Source organism: Uranotaenia lowii, chromosome 3 (assembly GCF_029784155.1).
Source record: "Uranotaenia lowii strain MFRU-FL chromosome 3, ASM2978415v1, whole genome shotgun sequence".
NCBI lineage: Eukaryota > Metazoa > Arthropoda > Insecta > Diptera > Culicidae > Uranotaenia > Uranotaenia lowii.
Genome location: NC_073693.1, coordinates 57,323,198 through 57,344,534, shown reverse-complemented (window position 1 = coordinate 57,344,534; position 21,337 = coordinate 57,323,198). Strand labels below are relative to the sequence as shown.

General features: G+C 38.9%; 1 protein-coding gene across 2 annotated transcripts in view; it reads right to left on the bottom strand.

Moving 5' to 3' along the window:
- The window catches only part of LOC129757511 (glutamate receptor 1), a 603,301-nt gene that overhangs the window by 377,100 nt on the left and 204,864 nt on the right, over positions 1-21,337 (bottom strand). For both annotated transcript variants that reach the window (XM_055754774.1, XM_055754775.1), the window contains exon 2: positions 2,772-2,924. In XM_055754774.1, the coding sequence (XP_055610749.1) occupies positions 2,772-2,924 (153 nt within the window). The remainder of the gene's footprint in view (positions 1-2,771; positions 2,925-21,337) is intronic.

The window sequence follows — 21,337 nt, the reverse complement described above, 5'->3', positions numbered from 1 at the left end:
TGAAAATTTCCATACTGATAATCGGTTTGCTGAAACTTACTCAAAAATTTTAATTTCCTTTGTGAAAATTGTGAAAAAATCCGGGCAATATCCGGACTTTTTTCACGATATCCGGGTAACCGGGCCGGACCGGACTTTCTCGAAATTTTGCATCAAATATCCGGGCAAACCCGGATAAAACCGGGCAATCTGGCAAGCTTAGGTTATATCAAGAGGGTTTTTTATGTTAAAAGATTTCCTTGAAAAATGAAATTAAACAAACAAATTGATAAACAACAAACAAAACTATATTTTTCAAGCATAAAAAAATCTTGAAAGGTTTTTTGAAAGACTAAAATACGATTCAAAATTTGTCGATAAGTATTGATGAATAAACATTTTTTTAAATTTTTTTCTTGATTTTGGTTGAGTAATTTCTGGGTTTAGAGAAAATTTGTCCAAATATTTCCCAGATGCTGAAAGAATTCTGGCAACCTAATTTTTGATTCAATGATTTATGGATAAAACGTTCAGATTAAGAACTTTTAATCCTAAAAAATCATCAAAGATGGGACAGAAGGAAATCGAAAATTCAAATTTCTATTTTTATACCAAATTGCCTATAAATTCATGAAACTTTCAAATCTAGAGTTAACTCGGAAAAAAAATCGTAAAACATAGACTTTTAAGCTTCAAAAATCAAAAACCAAGAAAAAAAAAACGAAAATTGGAAATTATCATTTTAAAACCAAAAGTTTTAAAAATGCATGAAACATCGAGGTCTGGATCCCTAAAAAAATTGGTAAAAAATCGACTTTCTGGGACCACAATTTGAAAAATAACAAAATTACTCCATTATTGGTTCGTGCATTCTTAAGACACTTGGCATCAAAAATAAGTTTTTTGAATTTCCGAATTTCCTCTGGTTCCCCCTTTGCTGATTTTTGAAATTAAAGTTTTTTTTCGAGATAACCCCAGATCTCGAAAATTGTTTGCCATGATAGGTTTTATATATTTTGATCAATTTGGCATAAAATTAAAAATATCGATTTTCCCGATTATCTCCAGTCTTCTTTTTAGGATTTTGAGGTTAACCAAATGCAATTTTTAATTCTTTGAGCCACCCCTAAAACAAGTCCGATTGAGCTGAAATTTAGCAGAGGGTAACTTTTTGGGCCAATCTACTAAATGTATTTTTACGGTCGGTTTTCGAAATTCGATCATGAAATTTTTTCGAAACATCCTTTGCAACATTAATCTTCATTACACATCTTTGTGACAGAATAGGTTTTTTTTATCATTTAACTTCAAAATGAAATTTTTGACATTTTTGAAAATATACCACAATATAGTGAAGATTAGACATATTAGCAACACTATCGGAAATTACAGAAGTCAAAAGCGCTTTGATTAAGTTATAGAATTTCAATTTTCTTTATCTTTCCCTTTTATTTGATTAAAGATCAAATGCAGTTGATAACTGTAAGCTTAAGCTTGTTTTGAAGTTGAAAATGTCACGTCACAAGGCTTAATCATAAGATTTTCAGAAACAGTTTGCTTAAAATATTCTTCAAATGGTAAGCTATTTTAGCCTTAATGAGAAACAATTTCCATGAAAACACTGCTTAACAACGTATTTGTGGCCAAGCATCTGACTTTAAATTTTTAAAATCAATAATCGCGCGATAACCGGCATTTCAATCTGAGCAATATGCGAAAAACAATGACAAGAGGAACATGATAAAAGAATAACCTCAAATTTCAATTTTTTCATCGAACTACATATGGAGTCAAACCGTATACAAAACTTAAAAAAATCTGTTTAGTTTGTAGTGAATACATCTAAAAATTCGTTTGGACCCTTAAATTGAACAAACCATCCACTCAATTTGAGTTTTTTGCTCAATTTAGCTAAAATGTTAGAAATTCTGGATTATTGTCAGGTAGTTTTTCACAAAAATCGGGCATCTAGACTGAGCCTTTTCGAATTTTTTACTGAATAACTGGGTAAGCCCGAGTAAAACCAAACTATCTGAAAGGTTCACAATTATTTATTTGTTTATTTTTTTAAAAAACAATTAACTTTCAATTATTGATTCCAAAGATTCGAACTCAGAGGTATCCAAAGTATTAATGAGTTTTGAAAGAAGAATAATATAATCCTGAGAAATAAGTTTTTTCTTTCTTTACGTTACTCTTAGTTGCACTCTGTATTCCTTAAAAATAAACATAGACAAAAATAAAACACTCTCATTACAATGCCTTTTTAAAATTTCTTTTATTTATTTTTTAATTTTCTTCAAAATATTTTATTTATTCTCAACATTTTAGGATTTATTAAATCATAATATTATTAGTCATTTTTCATTCATGAAAGAGTCTCTACGAATTCTTTGAAAAGTTTGAAGTTTTATGATTTGTGATTATTTTATAAATTCCCAAAACTTTCGCGTTAATTTTGTTTAAAAACCTGAGAAAAAATTAGTTTGATACCCTCCGATAGATTTCTTTTTCGTGAAAAGTGTATTTGGAGGAGAGAGTCTTTTCTATTAAAAGGGCGAATTTTCATGGATGCAGATTTTTATGTTTAAATTAAAATCGTTCTGGAAAAGACTCCCAAAAAAAAATCCTCTTCAGTGCCACCCTAATGGCGAACCATCTCACAAATTGCTGTTTGCATTTGCTCACCAGAGCATGTGTTTGTGACTCCACCACCCACCACCACATCTCGTTTCTACCCGCTCCAATGAAAACCTCCCCCACCCACCACTCCCAATTTTCGAAATACTTACTGAGCCGTGACAGTTTGAAAGCGTCCGCCGTGTTGATGACGTCCACGTAGGCCTGCAGCTCGAAGCGCCTCGCCGACACGTTCAGGTTGTGGTTCAGCATGGCAAATTTGAACGCCGACTGGATTTCGTCCGTGCCCTGCTCGAAAATGGCACCTGTTCCGGCAAGTTGGCAAGTTGAGGGAGGTACCGGGAAAGAAAAACAAGAAACAGAGCGATTCAGAGTCAGAGTCAGAGAAACGAGAGGGAAACGTGAGTTTATCTTCAATTTTCAACGTTTACACACATTGGGAGTAATTATTTTAGTGGTTACAAAGCGTTTTTTCCTACTTTGTCCTTTTGCCATTGTGGACCGACAACTTGGTTGCAGAATTTTTTTTACAAACGTGATCGATTTGATAAATGAAAAAAATCTAGTAATTTATTGATAGAAATCGATACTTTTCAAACCTCAGAATTTAAGAGCGAAATTTTTTTTAATGCGGAATATTTAAAGATTAAATATAGAAAAATCTTTGATCTTTCCTATAACGAGAATGTTGAAATTCACCTGTCCGATTAAGGATCCTCTGGAGATACACGTTTTGCGGATTGCCGCATGGAACTAAAACATGGATTTATTCGCAATTGTTGATTGCAAAACAATAGAATAGTGATCATAATGACAGTATAAATGTTTACATCATCACACGGTAAAACGAGAGTACTCAAGTTAGGTTCGTGATAATATAGCAATGTTGTCTGATATTCTGAGTGGTTAGCTCAGAATGAATTACACAGAATTGGGAGTTTGATTAGTGACGAGCAAGTTTTGGCTTATATATTTCTGAGTTAAGGGGGGGGGGTAGGGTCTAACATTTTCAAAAAATCGATTTTTTTATTTTTCTATTTTCTTATTGTAAAACATTTCAAGAATGTTGTGTCAAATTTTCAAGTCAATCGAAGCAAAACTATAGAAATTATAGGCCTTTATCTCCTCCTATCTAATACTGCAAGAAAGCAAGAGCAGAAACTTCAAACGCGTTTTTCTCGAAAGCACATTTTAAAAGTCCGTGGACATCGTCATTTGAAAACTACTTATCTGATTCTTTTCAAATTTGGAACATGTTTTCTACATATAAAATACCAGACCCCAACGTTTTTGTTTTTTGTTTTTTTACTTTGGGGAGATTTTACAGGTGAAAAATGACGGATTTTTTCGTGAAAAATCGTAGTTTTTACTTCAAACAGCCACAAAAATTTCATAAAGTTTTCTTTAAGTGAAATAAAAACGTTGGGGTCCAGAAAAACATCTATTAAAAATATTTTGCTCTGATTTTTTGACTTCAGATGATTCTGTGCTGAGATACAGTGTCCACCGCAAATCCTGTTTTCTAAAAGGCATCCTCGAACTTGCTCGGTCACCAGCTCATTTTTCAATATTTCTCTACGAAAAAATTACTAAATGTGCTTATAACAATGCTTTGTATAATGCAAAAAATTTGAATACATTTGTTTGAACGATAGCTCTAGAAAAAAATCGTGAAAAAGGTGTTTTTTTAAAGCCGTTAGACCCCCCCCCCTTAAGATACGACGTGATAAACAAAATGTGAATAAAGATAACTTTATTCCTCCACTGAAACTTACGTTCTATCTTTCATTTCAACAGAAAAGCATCAACATTTCTTATTTTAGATTTAAAAAGTTGTCGTTGAAAACAATAAACTTTTTAAGGTCATATAGACTCGGATCACTGTTTCGGTTATAGAATCGAAACTACTGCACACATTTCCATTAAAAAAACAGCATTTTAACCACCGACCGTACCCGAACCGGACCGAGGATAGCGTTCACGTCTTATGCTGTGGGGTAGCGGCATCAGAATACTACCCCGGGGTCACTGTCCCATGTCGTAAGAGACGACTAAATTCAGCAATGCTCCTCCCACTAATTGACCTACGCAAACGAACTCGGACTTTTGACTCGGAATAGATTGGAACCATCCCTCCTTCTAATGATAACACATGCAACGGAAATGGACTATGAAAACGGAACTGAAACCCATCTTATAAAGACAAATGCAATGGATATGGACTACGCAAACGGAACTGACGGAACCCCTCTATAGATGAAGAAATACGCAATAAACTCGGACTTTTCTATTGGAACTTATTGGATACAACGACCCAAGGTTGCCCAAAGTGTGCCGCTCATGGAGGCGCGAAAACGCCTCCATGCGAAAGACCGTGCAGATGAGGTGGAAGGCTGGCGGGTCGAAAATGTGTCAGTCGCAAACGGTAGCCTGTGGGGCACCAGGACGCACCCCACAGTAATGAAGTCCTTACTGCGCTAAAGCAGGGCACTGGCGCAGTGGACCGTATATTTCCCTAGCTACTCGTGGGACTAAACATGAACCAAAACAACAACAACACCAAAAACAGAAGGAATTACGAGACAACTGACGTTAGCTCGGACGAAGGAGGAGAAGGTAGAAGAACGCAGACAGAGGTCTTTGCTAAGAGAGGACTCCTTAGGTCTCCTCTACTATGCAAAGTAGTAAAGGAGCTAGGAAAGGAGATTGGCAGGGAGGTTGCCAAGGAAGCGGGGAGAAGCCCGGCCGCAGATGGGTCCACTGAAAACCTCAGTAGTTCCCAGCAAGAGGAGCAGGTCCCAGTCGTTGGAAGAGGAGCACCAAGGGGCATCAAAAAATGTGGCCTTTTGGAGGCAGCCGACATGGTCGACAAGATGCAGGAGTTTGTGCGAAGTACCAACAACGTGCACACGCATATCAAGACCTGGGTGCCGAAACTAATGGTGCATCTGCAGAGTGCCGTCAAGGAACGAAAAGAGCTGGTGCGGAAAGCCGAGGCTGAGGAGAAGGGATTGGAGGAAGTAAAATTAGTTGCTTCTCTTGGATCGCGACTCCCCCGTCGTAAACGATTCCTCTAAAAAAAAGGAGGGGTACGGACTACGAGGATGAAGACGGCGAAAGTAGTGCAGGAGGCTGGCGAATGGTTCGTAATAGGAAGGAGAACACGAAAAGAAAGGTCGTCATGAAGCCAGAACCACCCCCAAAACCAAAACCTCAACGGGTGTTGTCCAGGGGTGATGCCCTTATCGTGGAAGCGAAAGAAGGCACAACGTATGCGGACTTGTTCCGGAAGCTACGCGCAGAGCCAAAATTATCTGCTCTTGGCGAGAGCGTCACTAAAACAAGACGCACCCAAAAAGGTGATCTGCTCTTCGAGCTAAAAAAAGACCCGACAGTAAAGAGCGCCGATTTCAAGGAGCTTTTCGAAAGCACCCTGGGCGAAGAAGCGACTGTTCGCGCGCTATCGCAGGTCGCATCTATTGAATGCAAGGACTTGGAAGAGTTTACCACTGCAGAGGAGCTCGAGAAAGCACTCTCCAGCATACCTGATATGAGCAACGAATCAGTAGCTACAAAACTGAGAAAGGCGTATGGTGGAATGCAGATTGCGACGATTCGTCTCACGCCAACAGCGGCCAACATTCTACTGACGGCAGGGAGTGTAAGAGTTGGATGGTCAGTGGGCCACTTTAGAACCGCACCCAGGATACCAAAACAAATGCAACGCTGCTTTAATTGCTGGGACTTCGGTCACCAATCCCGAAACTGCAACGGACCCGACCGGTCACGATGTTGCCGAAGATGTGGTGAAGAAGGACATTTCGCTAGAGTTTGCAAAAATCAACCGAAATGCATGCAGTGCAAGCAGGCGGATGACAATGCTCACGAAACTGGTGGCTTAGACTGCCAGACATACGAAAAGGCAAAGGCAAGCCAGTAAAATTGGATGTAATCCAGCTAAACCTCAACCATAGCGAGGTCGAACAGCTTCTGCTGGAGCAAATGGTAGGCGAAAGAAAGTGCGACGTGGCGCTTTTATCAGAACCATACAGAATTCCGTCTGGAAACGGTAAGTGGACAGCGGACAGGTCCGGCTTAGCTGCTATCTACGCCACGGGACGTTTTCCTATCCAGGAGATAGTGGTAAATTCTCGGGACGGATTTGTGATTGCTAAAATCAACGGGATCTTCTTTTGCAGCTGCTACGCTCCACCAGAAGGACGATCGGGTGTTCAACACAATGTTGGATGAACTCACTCACGAACTGACAGGAAGGGCCCCTGTAGTGATAGCAGGAGACTTCAACGCTTGGGCGGTTAACTGGAGTAGTAGGGGCAACAATCCTAGGGGCCACAGTCTGCTAGAGTCCTTCGCGAGACTGGAGGTTGAGCTTTGCAACACTGGATCTACCAGCACCTATCACAAGCATGGAATGCCATACAGAACGTCAGTGATAGATATCACCTTTGCGAGCCCATCACTAAAAACTGACATGAATTGGAGAGTGTGTGACGATTATACGCACAGCGACCACCAGGCGATACGTTATAGCGTAGGAGACCGAAATCCGGTAACAGTAAGGCAACGGCCAGTCCATGAGCGGAGATGGAAGACCAAAGTTTTCGATAAGGAAGTGTGCACCGAAGCTATTAACATGCAGGAAGCATCGCAGGTCCGTAATGCTGAGCAGCTGACAAAAATGATGGTAGCGGTGTGCGACATGACCATGCCCAGAAGGAATACACCGAAGTGGTGGTGACGACCAGCTTACTGGTGGACCTCAGAAATAACTGAGCTTCGTACTAGCTGTCTAAAACCCAGGCGTCGAGCTCAACGGGCGAGAAACGAAGCCGATAGAGAAACGAGAGGTGCCGTTTACCGATCAGCCAGGGTGGCACTTAAGCGAGCTATTAAAAAAGCAAAGAAAACTGCTACAGAGCGTTATGCCATAGCGTAGATGATAGCCCATGGGGCCAAGCCTATAGATTTGCACTGGCGAAATTCGGTGGCCCAAGTTCGCCGACCGAAAAGTGTCCGGAAAAACTGAGAGAGATCGTTGCACATCTTATCCCGCAGCATGGCCCGACGCAGTGCCCGACGGGTGCCCACGACATCGAGCCAGTAACGAACGAAGAACTTGTGGCTATCTCTAAGAAACTTGCGGTGAATAAGGCCCCTGGTCCGGACGGAATCCCAAATGCAGTGCTGAAGGTGGCGGTACAGACCATTCCGGATACCTTCAGAGTGGTGCTACAAAAGTGTCTCGACGAGGGATCTTCTCCCAACTCCCAACTCGTGGAAAACGGCGAAGTTGGTGCTACTACTGAAACCTGGGAAACCCCCAGGGCATCTATCATCATATAGACCCATTTGTCTGCTGGACACCCTTGGTAAGCTACTGGAGAGGATAATATTAAACATACTTATTATCTACACAGAAGGCGGAAGTGGACTGTCAGACAGACAATTCGGTTTTCGGAAAGGGAGATCTACGGTGGACGCCATCCGTATGGTGACAGAGTACGAAACTGGGTTACGATCTACTGCCTTAACAGCGGGTGTTCCACAGGGTTCCATACTCGGACCTGTGCTTTGGAATGCCATGTTTAATGAGCTGTTAACGCTGAAACTACCAGCAGGCGTGCAGATAGTTGGATTTGCTGACGATATCGTGTTCATGATTACCGGCGAAACAATCGAGGAGGTAGAAGACCTTGCAACGGTGTCCGTAGAAAGGGTTGGCATCTGGATGGAGGTAGTTAAGCTTCAGATAGCTCACCATAAAACTGAAGTTCTGCTCGTGACCAATAAAAGAGTTGTGCCGCACATGGAGATTACTGTTGGAGGGCACACGACATCTTCGAAACAGCAGCTGAAATACCTTGGAGTAATGGTAGACCATCGCTTAAGTTTTGGTGCGCATGTCAAATACTGTTGTGAAAGTGCATCGAAAGTCATAGATTCATTGGCCTGGATTACGCCGAACTGCCATGGTCCAATGAGTAGCAAGAGACGTCTCCTTCCGAGCATAGCACTGTCGAAACTACGATACGGAGGAGCGGCCTGGAGCTCCGCGATAGAGGTAGAGCGCAACAGATCCAAATTACGGAGCACACATCGGTTGATTGCCATGCGAGTTTCCTGTGCGTACAGGACCATATCAACAGATGCAGCTTTTGTCATCGCGGGCATGATTCCCATCGACATAGCTGTTAGAGGAGTGCGTAAAACTCAACGAGCAGCGTCAATGCTCAAGTGGCAGGACGAATGGGACGCATCGAACAACGCAAGATGGACGCATAGGCTAATCCCGAGACTTTCAGACTGGGTAAATCGGAAGTATGGAGAGGTCAACTTCTACCTGACGCAGTTCTTTTCGGGTCATGGGTGCTGCTTTTCGATTTTTTTACTTTTTGATTATAATTGAATAATTTCAAAATTTTTATGAATATTGCCTAGATTTTGGGTTGTAAAATTTGGAATCGAATGCATCGATTTCGCTAAGTTTTTGGATACAATTGCCCGGATTTGCCCTGCCCGGAAAAGTGTGGAAAAATATCTGGTAAGCTTATTTTTGAATCACTTCCGATGTTCTGGTTCAAAATTTAAAAAAAAAAATTGTTGCCTGTGATCGTATTATGGAATCTGAATTAAGTTTATATTTTTAATATCTTCATTGGAAGAAAATCCTGATTCAAATTTTGGTTTCCTAAGTTCAAAACTTCTATAACGGTGATCCAGAATTGATATATCTCAGTTACATCATTCGGATTATTTAATCAGATTCACTAGTTGAATGACGAAAAAATAAATGAAGAATAAAACATAGAACATCAAAGATTAATAATTCATATAAGAAATTTCTGGTTCAGAATTCGGTCAAAAAATTAGTTTCGGTTCTTAATTCTTGGGAATTTTTGTTTGTAATTTCAGATTCAAAATCGATTTCAAATTAGGAATTCAGAACTTTAATTCAGGTTCAGAAGGCAGAATTCAGATTTAGAACTACAATTCAAACAAAAAACACAAAACCACTACCATCAAATAATTGCGTGCTTTGAAAGGTCTAAATTTCATTTCTTTTTAACAGGATTTCAAAAATGATATGAAATAACAATCTCAATTTTTTGTTGATAAAATAATTTGTATTGAATTTTCAGGTTCAGAAACATTAAGCGGGAATTATATTTTGTTGGTTTGATACTTTTAAAACAAAGATTTAAACTAAAATCCGAATGTATCGAGTATTCAAGAGTTGAAAATCCTTATTGGAATTTTTGATTTTGCTTTTTGGTTTCATCGTTATTCACTTTAACACAAAGTTGTAGAACAAAAAACCATTTTTCATAAAATCCAATGTTTAACCATTTTTGCATAAAATTTCCCCAAAGGTTCTGGTAAAACTAAAGAATATTGCTAGCTTATCATTACTATCTTTTATCACTAGGTAAAACATTTATGGGTTGAATAAATGATATCACATTTATAATTATGGTTTTCATTTAAAAATAAGGCCGGAAAAAATATCAAATCCTTTTATCAGTCACCCACCTCCTTCCGACTTTTCCGAGAATCTCAAAGGGAAGAACTAATAAGGTTAAGACATTTTATAAAAAATCATCAAATTTTTTTCTAAAATTTAAAAATTCGCCAGAGCGAATTTCAATCTGCTGAAGATAGTAATTGTTTCACATTTTCCATTTGAGATTTTTTCAATTTTCGATATAAAATAACTCGATTTTTCAATTTTGGACAATGTCGATTTTTTGCAAGTTTGTTGCATACAAGCTTTTGTTCAATTTGTTCAAATTTATTCAAAAATAGGATTATGTTTTTCTATGCCTCTCCTCTTTATGAAATTGGATTTGGCCTAAACATGGGGAGCTATGATTTTAAAAATGCTCAGAAAAGGCGATTTGGTTTTTTACCAAATTTGCAAACCCAAACTTATTTTGAGGTGATGATTAAAAAATATTCTCTAACAGCTTCACAGTGGGGATTTTCGAGCCAAAACTGGTACCCAATTCAGGCAAGGACGTCTTGCTCGAAAAAACAACCTTTCTGTATGTAAAAAAAACACGAGGAATCGAATGGTCTACACCGCTTTTTGATAAAATGACGCTAAACGTCTCATTTTGCCCGATATCTCCAATTTTTTTGGGCGTCAACATATAATGTGGAAAATATATGTAGAAGACAATTGTTAAAAAAATTTATTGTGATTTTGAATGTAAAAAAATTAAAATCTGATTTAAATCATTGAAAAATTAAAGAAATTCTCAAGAAATTACGTTTTTAAGAATATCACTTTGGTTGATAATTTTTCACAACGGAATGAATAATGTTGATAATAATAACTCTTTGGTCATCAATAGTAGAGCAAGCATTTCTTTAAAGATTTTGTCATTCAAAAGCGGATTTTTTTTTGTTTTCCAGTGCAAAAGAACAGAACAAAAGCAACAGAAATTTGCTGTCGCAACTAAAAGTTGACTTCTACTACTTGATTAGGCAAGTTAAGCCTGAAAATATTTTCATTGCACTTCCAATAAAACTACAACTTGTAGTTCTTCAAAGAAGGGGCATTCGAAAGAACAAGTAAAGTGTAATTTTGCTTGAGATTGGATTCTTCTCAAAGCGTGTGTATATTGGATATATTTTGAGATGAAAGTCTCAACTTCAATTCTTTTCATATAAGGTACCTTTAATATTATGAAAAACTAGTTCATAATGTTTATTAAATAAAAAAAACTATTTTAAACAAACATCTCCAAGAAAACTTTTTTAACATATGGACATCTTACCTATGAAGCATTTCTGCTAGGAACATTCATCGAGAAGAAGATGCCGACATAGGAAGAATTATTGCATCAAGCCCGGATTATTTTCGGCCGAAAGATTTCTAGCAACCAACGGACGACGACGACGGACGGTCCAAGATTGTTCTTCCATTTGATTCAAGAAACGACGGTTCTTCCTCGAATTTGGTCAACCAAAGCTGGGATCTCCATCTCTGAACGGAAGAAGACAGATGATTGCGATGGTTTTGCGTTTGCTTCCAGATTCTTCCACATTCGTCTGCCTCGAGATACCTTCCTACTCGGGATGAAATGTGCATGCAATAATTTAAGTGTTTGTAAGCGGATTAGCATTACAGACCATTTTGAGATCGTTAGAGCTCTACCCATAAGCCGACCGGCATTCGTTTGACGAGATCTTGAAAGTCGATTATGAATGTTCTGCTGAGGATGTTTCAGCCTGAAGGGAAAGCATATTAATCCATAACGTCCGTTTGAAGGAAATCGCTTTGAAAAAATCGAGTTTCCTATCATATTTGAAGATGAAGCTAAGTAGTGGTAAGTTTTATCTATAAGGGCAAATATATTGGAAACCTTACTGAAAAACAAAAATACCACCAATTAACCACACAGCTTCGGCCACATCCCATTCGGTTCCGGTAATTTAGGCAACTGTGAGCAAAAAACTTCTGGCGCCCAACCATAAATTGAAACTTTGTTTCAACTTTGCGACCAAATTCGCAAGAAGAAAGGGATACAAATTTCGTTTTCTTCCTGCCCGGGACGAAAGTTTTGCTAAACGTTACAAATCCCTCCAGTCCGGTTCAGTTCATTCTTGCGTTATTTTCCGGGCAAGAAATTTCGGTCTGCTTGACATTGTTTTGAACTATACTATAAAACTTGCTTTTACTGGATTGTGTGCTACCATGCAAAAGAATAGGGATGAAGAAAAAACTGAAATTGAGTATCTGAGAATTGATAGCGCTCTGGCAAAACATCACAAGTAAACTGTTACGATCTGTTTCTTTCAACAATGTGGTTGGTTTGAAAAGTTTTAGTTGTTTACCGAAAATTTGCCAAAAAACACCAGTTGAGGAAAGGGTCAGTCTGTAGACAGTTACGCCAAATAAATGGACTGGAAAATTTTGTGCTTCATTGTCTGAAGCATTCCGTTGTTTTTCTTACTTCCATTTTTCGATTTTTAGTATCTTTTAAACATTTTAAACTTTTTCTTTCACGCATATTCTTCCTAATTTTTTTTTTAAATTTCACACTTTTCTGTTAGCGGTTTTGCCTGTTTTTCTGTTTGCCTGTTTGCCTTTTGCCTCTTTGCCTCTTTGCCAGTTTGCCTGTTTGCCTGTTTGTCTGTTTGTTTTTTTGCCTGATTGCCTGTTTGTCTGTTTGCCTGTTTTCTTATTGGCCTCGTTGCCTGTTTGCCTGTTTGATTGTTTTCCTGTTTGTCTGTTTGTTTGTTTGCCTGTTTGCCTTTTGCCTACATGCCTGTTTGCCTATTTTCCTGTTTGCCTGTTTGCCTATTTGCCTGTTTGCTTATTTACCTGTTTGCCTATTTGCCTGTTTCCCTTGTTGCCTGTTTGCCTATTTGCCTGTTTGCCTATTTGCCTGTTTGCCTATTTGCCTGTTTGCTTATTTGCCTGTTTGCCTATTTGCCTGTTTGCCTATTTGCCTGTTTGCCTATTTGCCTGTTTGCCTATTTGCCTGTTTGCCTATTTGCCGGTTTGCATATTTGCCTATTTGCCTATTTGCCTATTTGCCTATTTGCCTATTTGCCTGTTTGCCTGTTTGCCTATTTGCCTGTTTGCCTATTTGCCTGTTTGCCTATTTGCCTGTTTGCCTATTTGCCTGTTTGCCTATTTGCCTGTTTGCCTATTTGCCGGTTTGCCTATTTGCCTGTTTGCCTGTTTGCCTGTTTGCCTGTTTGCCTGTTTGCCTGTTTGCCTTTTGCCTTTTGTCTTTTGTCTTTTGCCTTTTGCCTTTTGCCTTTTGCCTTTTGCCTATTTGCCTATTTGCCTATTTGCCTATTTGCCTATTTGCCTATTTGCCTATTTGCCTATTTGCCTATTTGCCTATTTGCCTGTTTGCCTATTTGCCTTTTTGCCTATTTGCCTATTTGCCTATTTGCCTGTTTGCCTATTTGCCTATTTGCCTATTTGCCTATTTGCCTATTTGCCTATTTGCCTATTTGCCTATTTGCCTATTTGCCTATTTGCCTATTTGCCTATTTGCCTATTTGCCTATTTGCCTGTTTGCCTATTTGCCTATTTGCCTATTTGCCTATTTACCTATTTGCCTATTTGCCTATTTGCCTATTTGCCTATTTGCCTATTTGCCTATTTGCCTATTTGCCTATTTGCCTATTTGCCTATTTGCCTATTTGCCTATTTGCCTATTTGCCTATTTGCCTATTTGCCTATTTGCCTATTTGCCTATTTGCCTATTTGCCTATTTGCCTATTTGCCTATTTGCCTATTTGCCTATTTGCCTATTTGCCTATTTGCCTATTTGCCTATTTGCCTATTTGCCTATTTGCCTGTTTGCCTATTTGCCTATTTGCCTATTTGCCTATTTGCCTATTTGCCTATTTGCCTATTTGCCTATTTGCCTATTTGCCTATTTGCCTATTTGCCTATTTGCCTATTTGCCTATTTGCCTATTTGCCTATTTGCCTATTTGCCTATTTGCCTATTTGCCTATTTGCCTATTTGCCTATTTGCCTATTTGCCTATTTGCCTATTTGCCTATTTGCCTATTTGCCTATTTGCCTATTTGCCTATTTGCCTATTTGCCTATTTGCCTATTTGCCTATTTGCCTATTTGCCTATTTGCCTATTTGCCTATTTGCCTATTTGCCTATTTGCCTATTTGCCTATTTGCCTATTTGCCTATTTGCCTATTTGCCTATTTGCCTATTTGCCTATTTGCCTATTTGCCTATTTGCCTATTTGCCTATTTGCCTATTTGCCTATTTGCCTATTTGCCTATTTGCCTATTTGCCTGTTTGCCTGTTTGCCTGTTTGCCTTTTGCCTGTTTGCCTTTTGCCTTTTGCCTTTTGCCTTTTGCCTTTTGCCTTTTGCCTTTTGCCTTTTGCCTTTTGCCTTTTGCCTTTTGCCTTTTGCCTTTTGCCTTTTGCCTTTTGCCTTTTGCCTTTTGCCTTTTGCCTTTTGCCTTTTGCCTTTTGCCTTTTGCCTTTTGCCTTTTGCCTTTTGCCTTTTGCCTTTTGCCTTTTGCCTTTTGCCTTTTGCCTTTTGCCTTTTGCCTTTTGCCTTTTGCCTTTTGCCTTTTGCCTTTTGCCTTTTGCCTTTTGCCTTTTGCCTTTTGCCTTTTGCCTTTTGCCTTTTGCCTTTTGCCTTTTGCCTTTTGCCTTTTGCCTTTTGCCTTTTGCCTTTTGCCTTTTGCCTTTTGCCTTTTGCCTTTTGCCTTTTGCCTTTTGCCTTTTGCCTTTTGCCTTTTGCCTTTTGCCTTTTGCCTTTTGCCTTTTGCCTTTTGCCTTTTGCCTTTTGCCTTTTGCCTTTTGCCTTTTGCCTTTTGCCTTTTGCCTTTTGCCTTTTGCCTTTTGCCTTTTGCCTTTTGCCTTTTGCCTTTTGCCTTTTGCCTTTTGCCTTTTGCCTTTTGCCTTTTGCCTTTTGCCTTTTGCCTTTTGCCTTTTGCCTTTTGCCTTTTGCCTTTTGCCTTTTGCCTTTTGCCTTTTGCCTTTTGCCTTTTGCCTTTTGCCTTTTGCCTTTTGCCTTTTGCCTTTTGCCTTTTGCCTTTTGCTTTTTGCCTTTTGCCTTTTGCCTTTTGCCTTTTGCCTTTTGCCTTTTGCCTTTTGCCTTTTGCCTTTTGCCTTTTGCCTTTTGCCTTTTGCCTTTTGCCTTTTGCCTTTTGCCTTTTGCCTTTTGCCTTTTGCCTTTTGCCTTTTGCCTTTTGCCTTTTGCCTTTTGCCTTTTGCCTTTTGCCTTTTGCCTTTTGCCTTTTGCCTTTTGCCTTTTGCCTTTTGCCTTTTGCCTTTTGCCTTTTGCCTTTTGCCTTTTGCCTTTTGCCTTTTGCCTTTTGCCTTTTGCCTTTTGCCTTTTGCCTTTTGCCTTTTGCCTTTTGCCTTTTGCCTTTTGCCTTTTGCCTTTTGCCTTTTGCCTTTTGCCTTTTGCCTTTTGCCTTTTGCCTTTTGCCTTTTGCCTTTTGCCTTTTGCCTTTTGCCTTTTGCCTTTTGCCTTTTGCCTTTTGCCTTTTGCCTTTTGCCTTTTGCCTTTTGCCTTTTGCCTTTTGCCTTTTGCCTTTTGCCTTTTGCCTTTTGCCTTTTGCCTTTTGCCTTTTGCCTTTTGCCTTTTGCCTTTTGCCTTTTGCCTTTTGCCTTTTGCCTTTTGCCTTTTGCCTTTTGCCTTTTGCCTTTTGCCTTTTGCCTTTTGCCTTTTGCCTTTTGCCTTTTGCCTTTTGCCTTTTGCCTTTTGCCTTTTGCCTTTTGCCTTTTGCCTTTTGCCTTTTGCCTTTTGCCTTTTGCCTTTTGCCTTTTGCCTTTTGCCTTTTGCCTTTTGCCTTTTGCCTTTTGCCTTTTGCCTTTTGCCTTTTGCCTTTTGCCTTTTGCCTTTTGCCTTTTGCCTTTTGCCTTTTGCCTTTTGCCTTTTGCCTTTTGCCTTTTGCCTTTTGCCTTTTGCCTTTGGCCTTTTGCCTTTTGCCTTTTGCCTTTTGCCTTTTGCCTTTTGCCTTTTGCCTTTTGCCTTTTGCCTTTTGCCTTTTGCCTTTTGCCTTTTGCCTTTTGCCTTTTGCCTTTTGCCTTTTGCCTTTTGCCTTTTGCCTTTTGCCTTTTGCCTTTTGCCTTTTGCCTTTTGCCTTTTGCCTTTTGCCTTTTGCCTTTTGCCTTTTGCCTTTTGCCTTTTGCCTTTTGCCTTTTGCCTTTTGCCTTTTGCCTTTTGCCTTTTGCCTTTTGCCTTTTGCCTTTTGCCTGTTTGTTTGTTTGCCTTTTCACTTGTGAATAAATTTGTAAAAATTTCACCCATATTATTCAATTCAAAACAAACACATAGCACAAAAAATTATTATTTTTACCCCCACTCCGATGAAGTGCTGCTACCATGTTCATATGCTCATCATGCTTCAAACAACGATTTCACTCACACGTGTCTGTCACACCCATCTTTCATCCACACGCGCCTGTCCACAAAAGCAGAAAACAACAATCTGTCCGACACGGTGGATCAAAGGGATCCCAGAATCCAACAAATCATCCAAAGCTCGCCAATTGTCCTCCGCGTTAGCCTGAATGGGGCTTCAAAAAGATTTGATTCATTATGAAACGTGGGAGGGGATTGCGGAATTCGGGGGGTGATCAGAAAAATGGTTTTGAAAATTGGTAAACCTCACGCACCATTGGTTTCGATGATGATGATGATGATGATGATGATAATGCTGATGATGTTGGCGACAATGGCAATCCGGTTGGAGGAAAACATGTCCTCAACCAATTTGTGCCGATGTTGAGAAGATTTTTGGAGAAAAGAGTACATCGGGAAAGGGGGGATGATGATGAGCAACGAAATGAAGTGTCGATGTTCGATGGAAAATGTTCCACACCACACAGTGCCTATAGCTACCGGTTTAGGATTTTCGGAAAAACTGTGGACAACTAAAGTTGACATAATTAAAGCAGCTTCCGTTTCGCTTGTGTTTGTTTGGACAAAAGTTTCAGTGAACGAAAACACGGATAGTCCGTGGATTTGGAGAGTGGGGAGATTTAAGAGCCCCTCTCAATAGTTATATGTATGAATGAACGTTCGTTGGGTGGGATTAGCTTTTAAGCTGTTTTGATGTCGGTGATCAAAACCATTCATCCAGGCGAATAATAATAGTTGCCTTTGTTGGAAAACGAGCTCAAACAAAAACTGAAACCTAATCTCAGCTGAAGTTGGGGCTGTTGAAAATTATAGTTTGTAATGGAAATATTTGCTCATTTATGTGATCTGGCAGATGAGAGGGTTGTGAACCATTTTGATTTGGATAGCTTCAATTATGTTCTGATGCATTTGATTATAAAAGTTATTTCAAATGGTGAAGAGAACCAGAAAGTACAATTGAAATCTTTGACAGAATTTAATATGAAACAAATTATGATCATAGTGATGTTTTTGGAAAGATTTTGAAATAAATTTAAATATTCATGATTCAAGAATTCAGATCGAAGGTAACAGTTAAAAGTGAACAGATTCAGATTTAAGCATCCGAGCAATCTGGCAAGCTAAGTCTTATCTTATTGAATAGTGTTCGGGTCTCAATTTCCTCAGCAAGTTAGTTTTTTTTTTTGAAAAACTGTAGAAGAATTGTGGACCTGGAATAAGATTTCGAGGTTTTGGCTTTAGTTCTGAGTCGAGACTAGAACTCTTGAATCATTTTAGTCATTTATCAAAATTTGATTGAGAATTTGAAATTTTTCGCTAGAGAAGAGGGTCCCCCCCTCCCCTTTCTTTCCTGTTGCCATGTCTGTCGGTTATGATGTCATGTTGATTTCTAAATCCAAAGTCGTCTCATATCATTCTTAAATATCTGCTCAAATTCTTTCAAAACTCCTATAAACGTCACAAATCATCAAGCAAAGTGGTAAAGTTTCAACCTTCGTCAAATAACCGAGCCGGGTGAAGATGTCCCAGTGCTGCTGCTGCTGCTGAAATTGACATCGTTTAAGCACCACCCCGATTTTGGTCCGAAGAGATGCCCCTCACTTCGTTCAACTCCAGAATAGAACAGTTTCAAAACATCACCAACGATCCCAAAAGTTTTGATTTGATAGCATACTTAAAAAGAATGGAATATGTTGTTTGATGGAGAAGGTGTTTATACCTTAGTTTTTGCAATCATGATGTTTCTGAACATTTTTTTTTAAGAAATTGTTTCAACGCAATTTGATCACAATTAATTCGAATAAAAAAGAGTTTCAATCCAGAAAATCTACAGACCTTTTCAAGCGTGACTAACGTAAGTGAACAACAATCAATACATGTTAAACAAATTTTCACTGCAATGGCTTCATATGGGAGGGCAACAAATTATTAAATCATCCATAAAAAAAGTGAGAGATGAACTCAACAAAACGATCCAATAAATTTGACCATTATCTTGTCTTTGTCAAAATCGCCTGGCGCCAGGACACGCTGAGTGAATAAAAAATCAAGACCAGAAAAAATCCTCGATAAACGGAACGGGTCCATTCAGTGAGCGAGCTGAACGTTGCCGTTCACCATTTATCAGCGCGAAAATTTAATCAAAATTGATTGATGTTTGTCACCATGGCCCATGTAGGACACGAGACGAGGTGCCTCAAATAAAACCAATGAAATGGAAATTAACGCTCGGTCAAATTGCTGTTCGCTTCGTGGCGCTGTTTTTCCGCGGACGCCCCGACTCGAGGAAGCCATTGTGGCAAATTAAAAGCTGCCAGGACCCCATCTGCTTTATCCTCCTTTTTTCCCCTGCCCAGTTCTTAACCAATTTGGGCCCGAAAAGTGTGAAAGCGTAAAAGTGTGATCACAATTTCACAACCGACTGCAAGTCGCCGGGAAATCACGGTTTGATCCGACTGGATTCGATTGGGTTGGCGGCATTTGGGTTTTTTTGCCTTGAATCATTCACTTTGCAGCACTCTTTTTTCCCCTCGAAGCGCCCGGATGTTGACGAATTTGAGCTCAAATTTATTCGCTTGCAGCTTGCGCCGCGTGCTCGAATAAAAGCTAGCAAGCGCACGCCGGAAATGAAACGGAATTCGAAACGGATGTCCGGGTAGGGCACACACATCCTAATTGAGGGTGTGAATTTCCTCAGAGCAGTCCGGAAAAATCGCATTTGCATTTGTGTGCCTAGCGATGCAAATTCTCTGTGGCGATATTGAACTTTCGTTTGACGGATACCGGGCCTTCAATCGAACATTGTGATTTGAACCGATTCGGGTTTTTTTTCTTAGCTAGGAACTTTCTCGGAGGAATCGTTTTATGTGAGAATAGCTTGGATTTTCCCACCTACTGACTTTATCAATGTTGTTTGCCTTCTGAGCTTATTTCAAGCTAAAGAATATTAAAAAAAATGCAAATATGTTCGGTTGCATATTTTACTTCTTAATCCTTCTACAGTCTCACTTGACTTTTGCGTACAAGAAATGCTCAAATAAGCTACATCAACATATGACATTAAAAGTAGTTTAGGGGAAGGATTTGAAAAATTTCAAACGTCATTAGAGTGCCCATGAGTTAAAATAAAGTATAACCCAAGCAACAAAAAGTCCCATCCCATAAATCAGATAACTAGAAATGCACTTAGCCCCGTCATTGATATGTTATTTCTATGCATCTCAACATTTAAGATCTTTTTGATAATTTCATGTTCCAAAACAAGTCTTAAAACCATCTAGGGTGATTTGCCAATCGTTGCACAGCTAAGCACATGATTTTGGTGTTTATGCTGTATTTTAGTCATTTCAACCAAATTCACTCGATTTTTTTTGTCAATGCACTCATACAGGATTGGTCAACAAGATCCAAAGGTTCAAGTGGTTGAAAAAAGTGACATAAAAATTTAAAAAATCATTTAAAACAGCTTGTCTTTGCCCAATAGTTGCACTGGCAAATTTTGCGTCGTGCATAATGTTGTCCGATTTTTTCCAATGGTTGCACATTTTTGAAAACAGTCACCATGAGGTCGAATAGGCTGATATTTGTTACGGAAGCTTATTATGAGAACTTCTAGTTCAAATGCAATCTAATTTTTAGACGGCCCCTTATGAGGGGGAGGGGGGGAGGGGTGGTGTCTTCCATATAAACCGTCCAATGCACTTTCCAATTCCAATTCGGGTCCAAAAAAAACCCAAAGCCACCGGTTTGAGTGTCTGGAATAGCATTTATCACACGTGAAGTTTTCTCAGAAACTCAAACCCACCTCTTTATTTCCCCAAAGCCATTTGAGTGGAGGTTAAATAACATAATTTGTCCAGTGTTGAGCCTTTTTCTTTATATGTCCTACCGACATAAAATTTTATGTCTTTAAAATCCCATAGAATGAACTGAAAGGTATTTAATGCTGAATTTTTGAGTGGCTATTAACAGGTGAAAAGATTAGAGAACGTGAACTGTTTTGCCCCCTTTTACCCTTATGAAGAAGATGCGATTTTATAAAACAAATGTTTAAGGACTCACTTGGAAGTCGATCGATTTTTACATAATGAATCTCAATTTAAAACTTGAAAATGGACACAATCACGCCCAAAGTTTCAGATCGTTTGACTGATTTATGCTCATGATATACAATTTTGTATAAGAATTTTGTTTTCGAAAAGTTAATTGATTTAAATATCTTTTTAATATAAGTGGGTTTATTTGTAATTAATGTAACCTCTGTAGCATTTCATCAATCTTCAGGAAACAATCACATCACATAGAAATTCTTCCCAAGAGTTATCCGGCTGAAAAACTGTTTTGGATTAAATTAAGTTTCACAAAGCTATGACTGTTTATTTTTCTGGATGATAAGGGCCAAATAAAGCTTAACATAGATGTGTCCAGTGACGGCAACTCGACAGCAGATTCGAATTCCTGAGAAAATTGCACGTCAGATAAGTAATATTTCGGGTCTTCCAACCTCCGACTTCTAGTTTTTGGGATTAAGGGTCGTAGTTTTCCTCCTGTACAATATTCTGACAATATTAATAACAATATCAAGGGGATCGCTGTTGACATGGAATGAAATTCTTTTAGATTTGTCGTCACGAAATTAGAGAAACAATTTTTTTCAGAGCAGCTTTTAGATTCTTTACATAAAATTTTGAGTAAATGCTCGGGATAAAGGATTTCAAAATAAATCTGATAAAAAAGTAGTTTCTCAAAGCCAATGCAGTTAAGTTGACTTTGACACTTTTCAGACAATGCAAATTGCCCGACTTTCATACATGCATAAG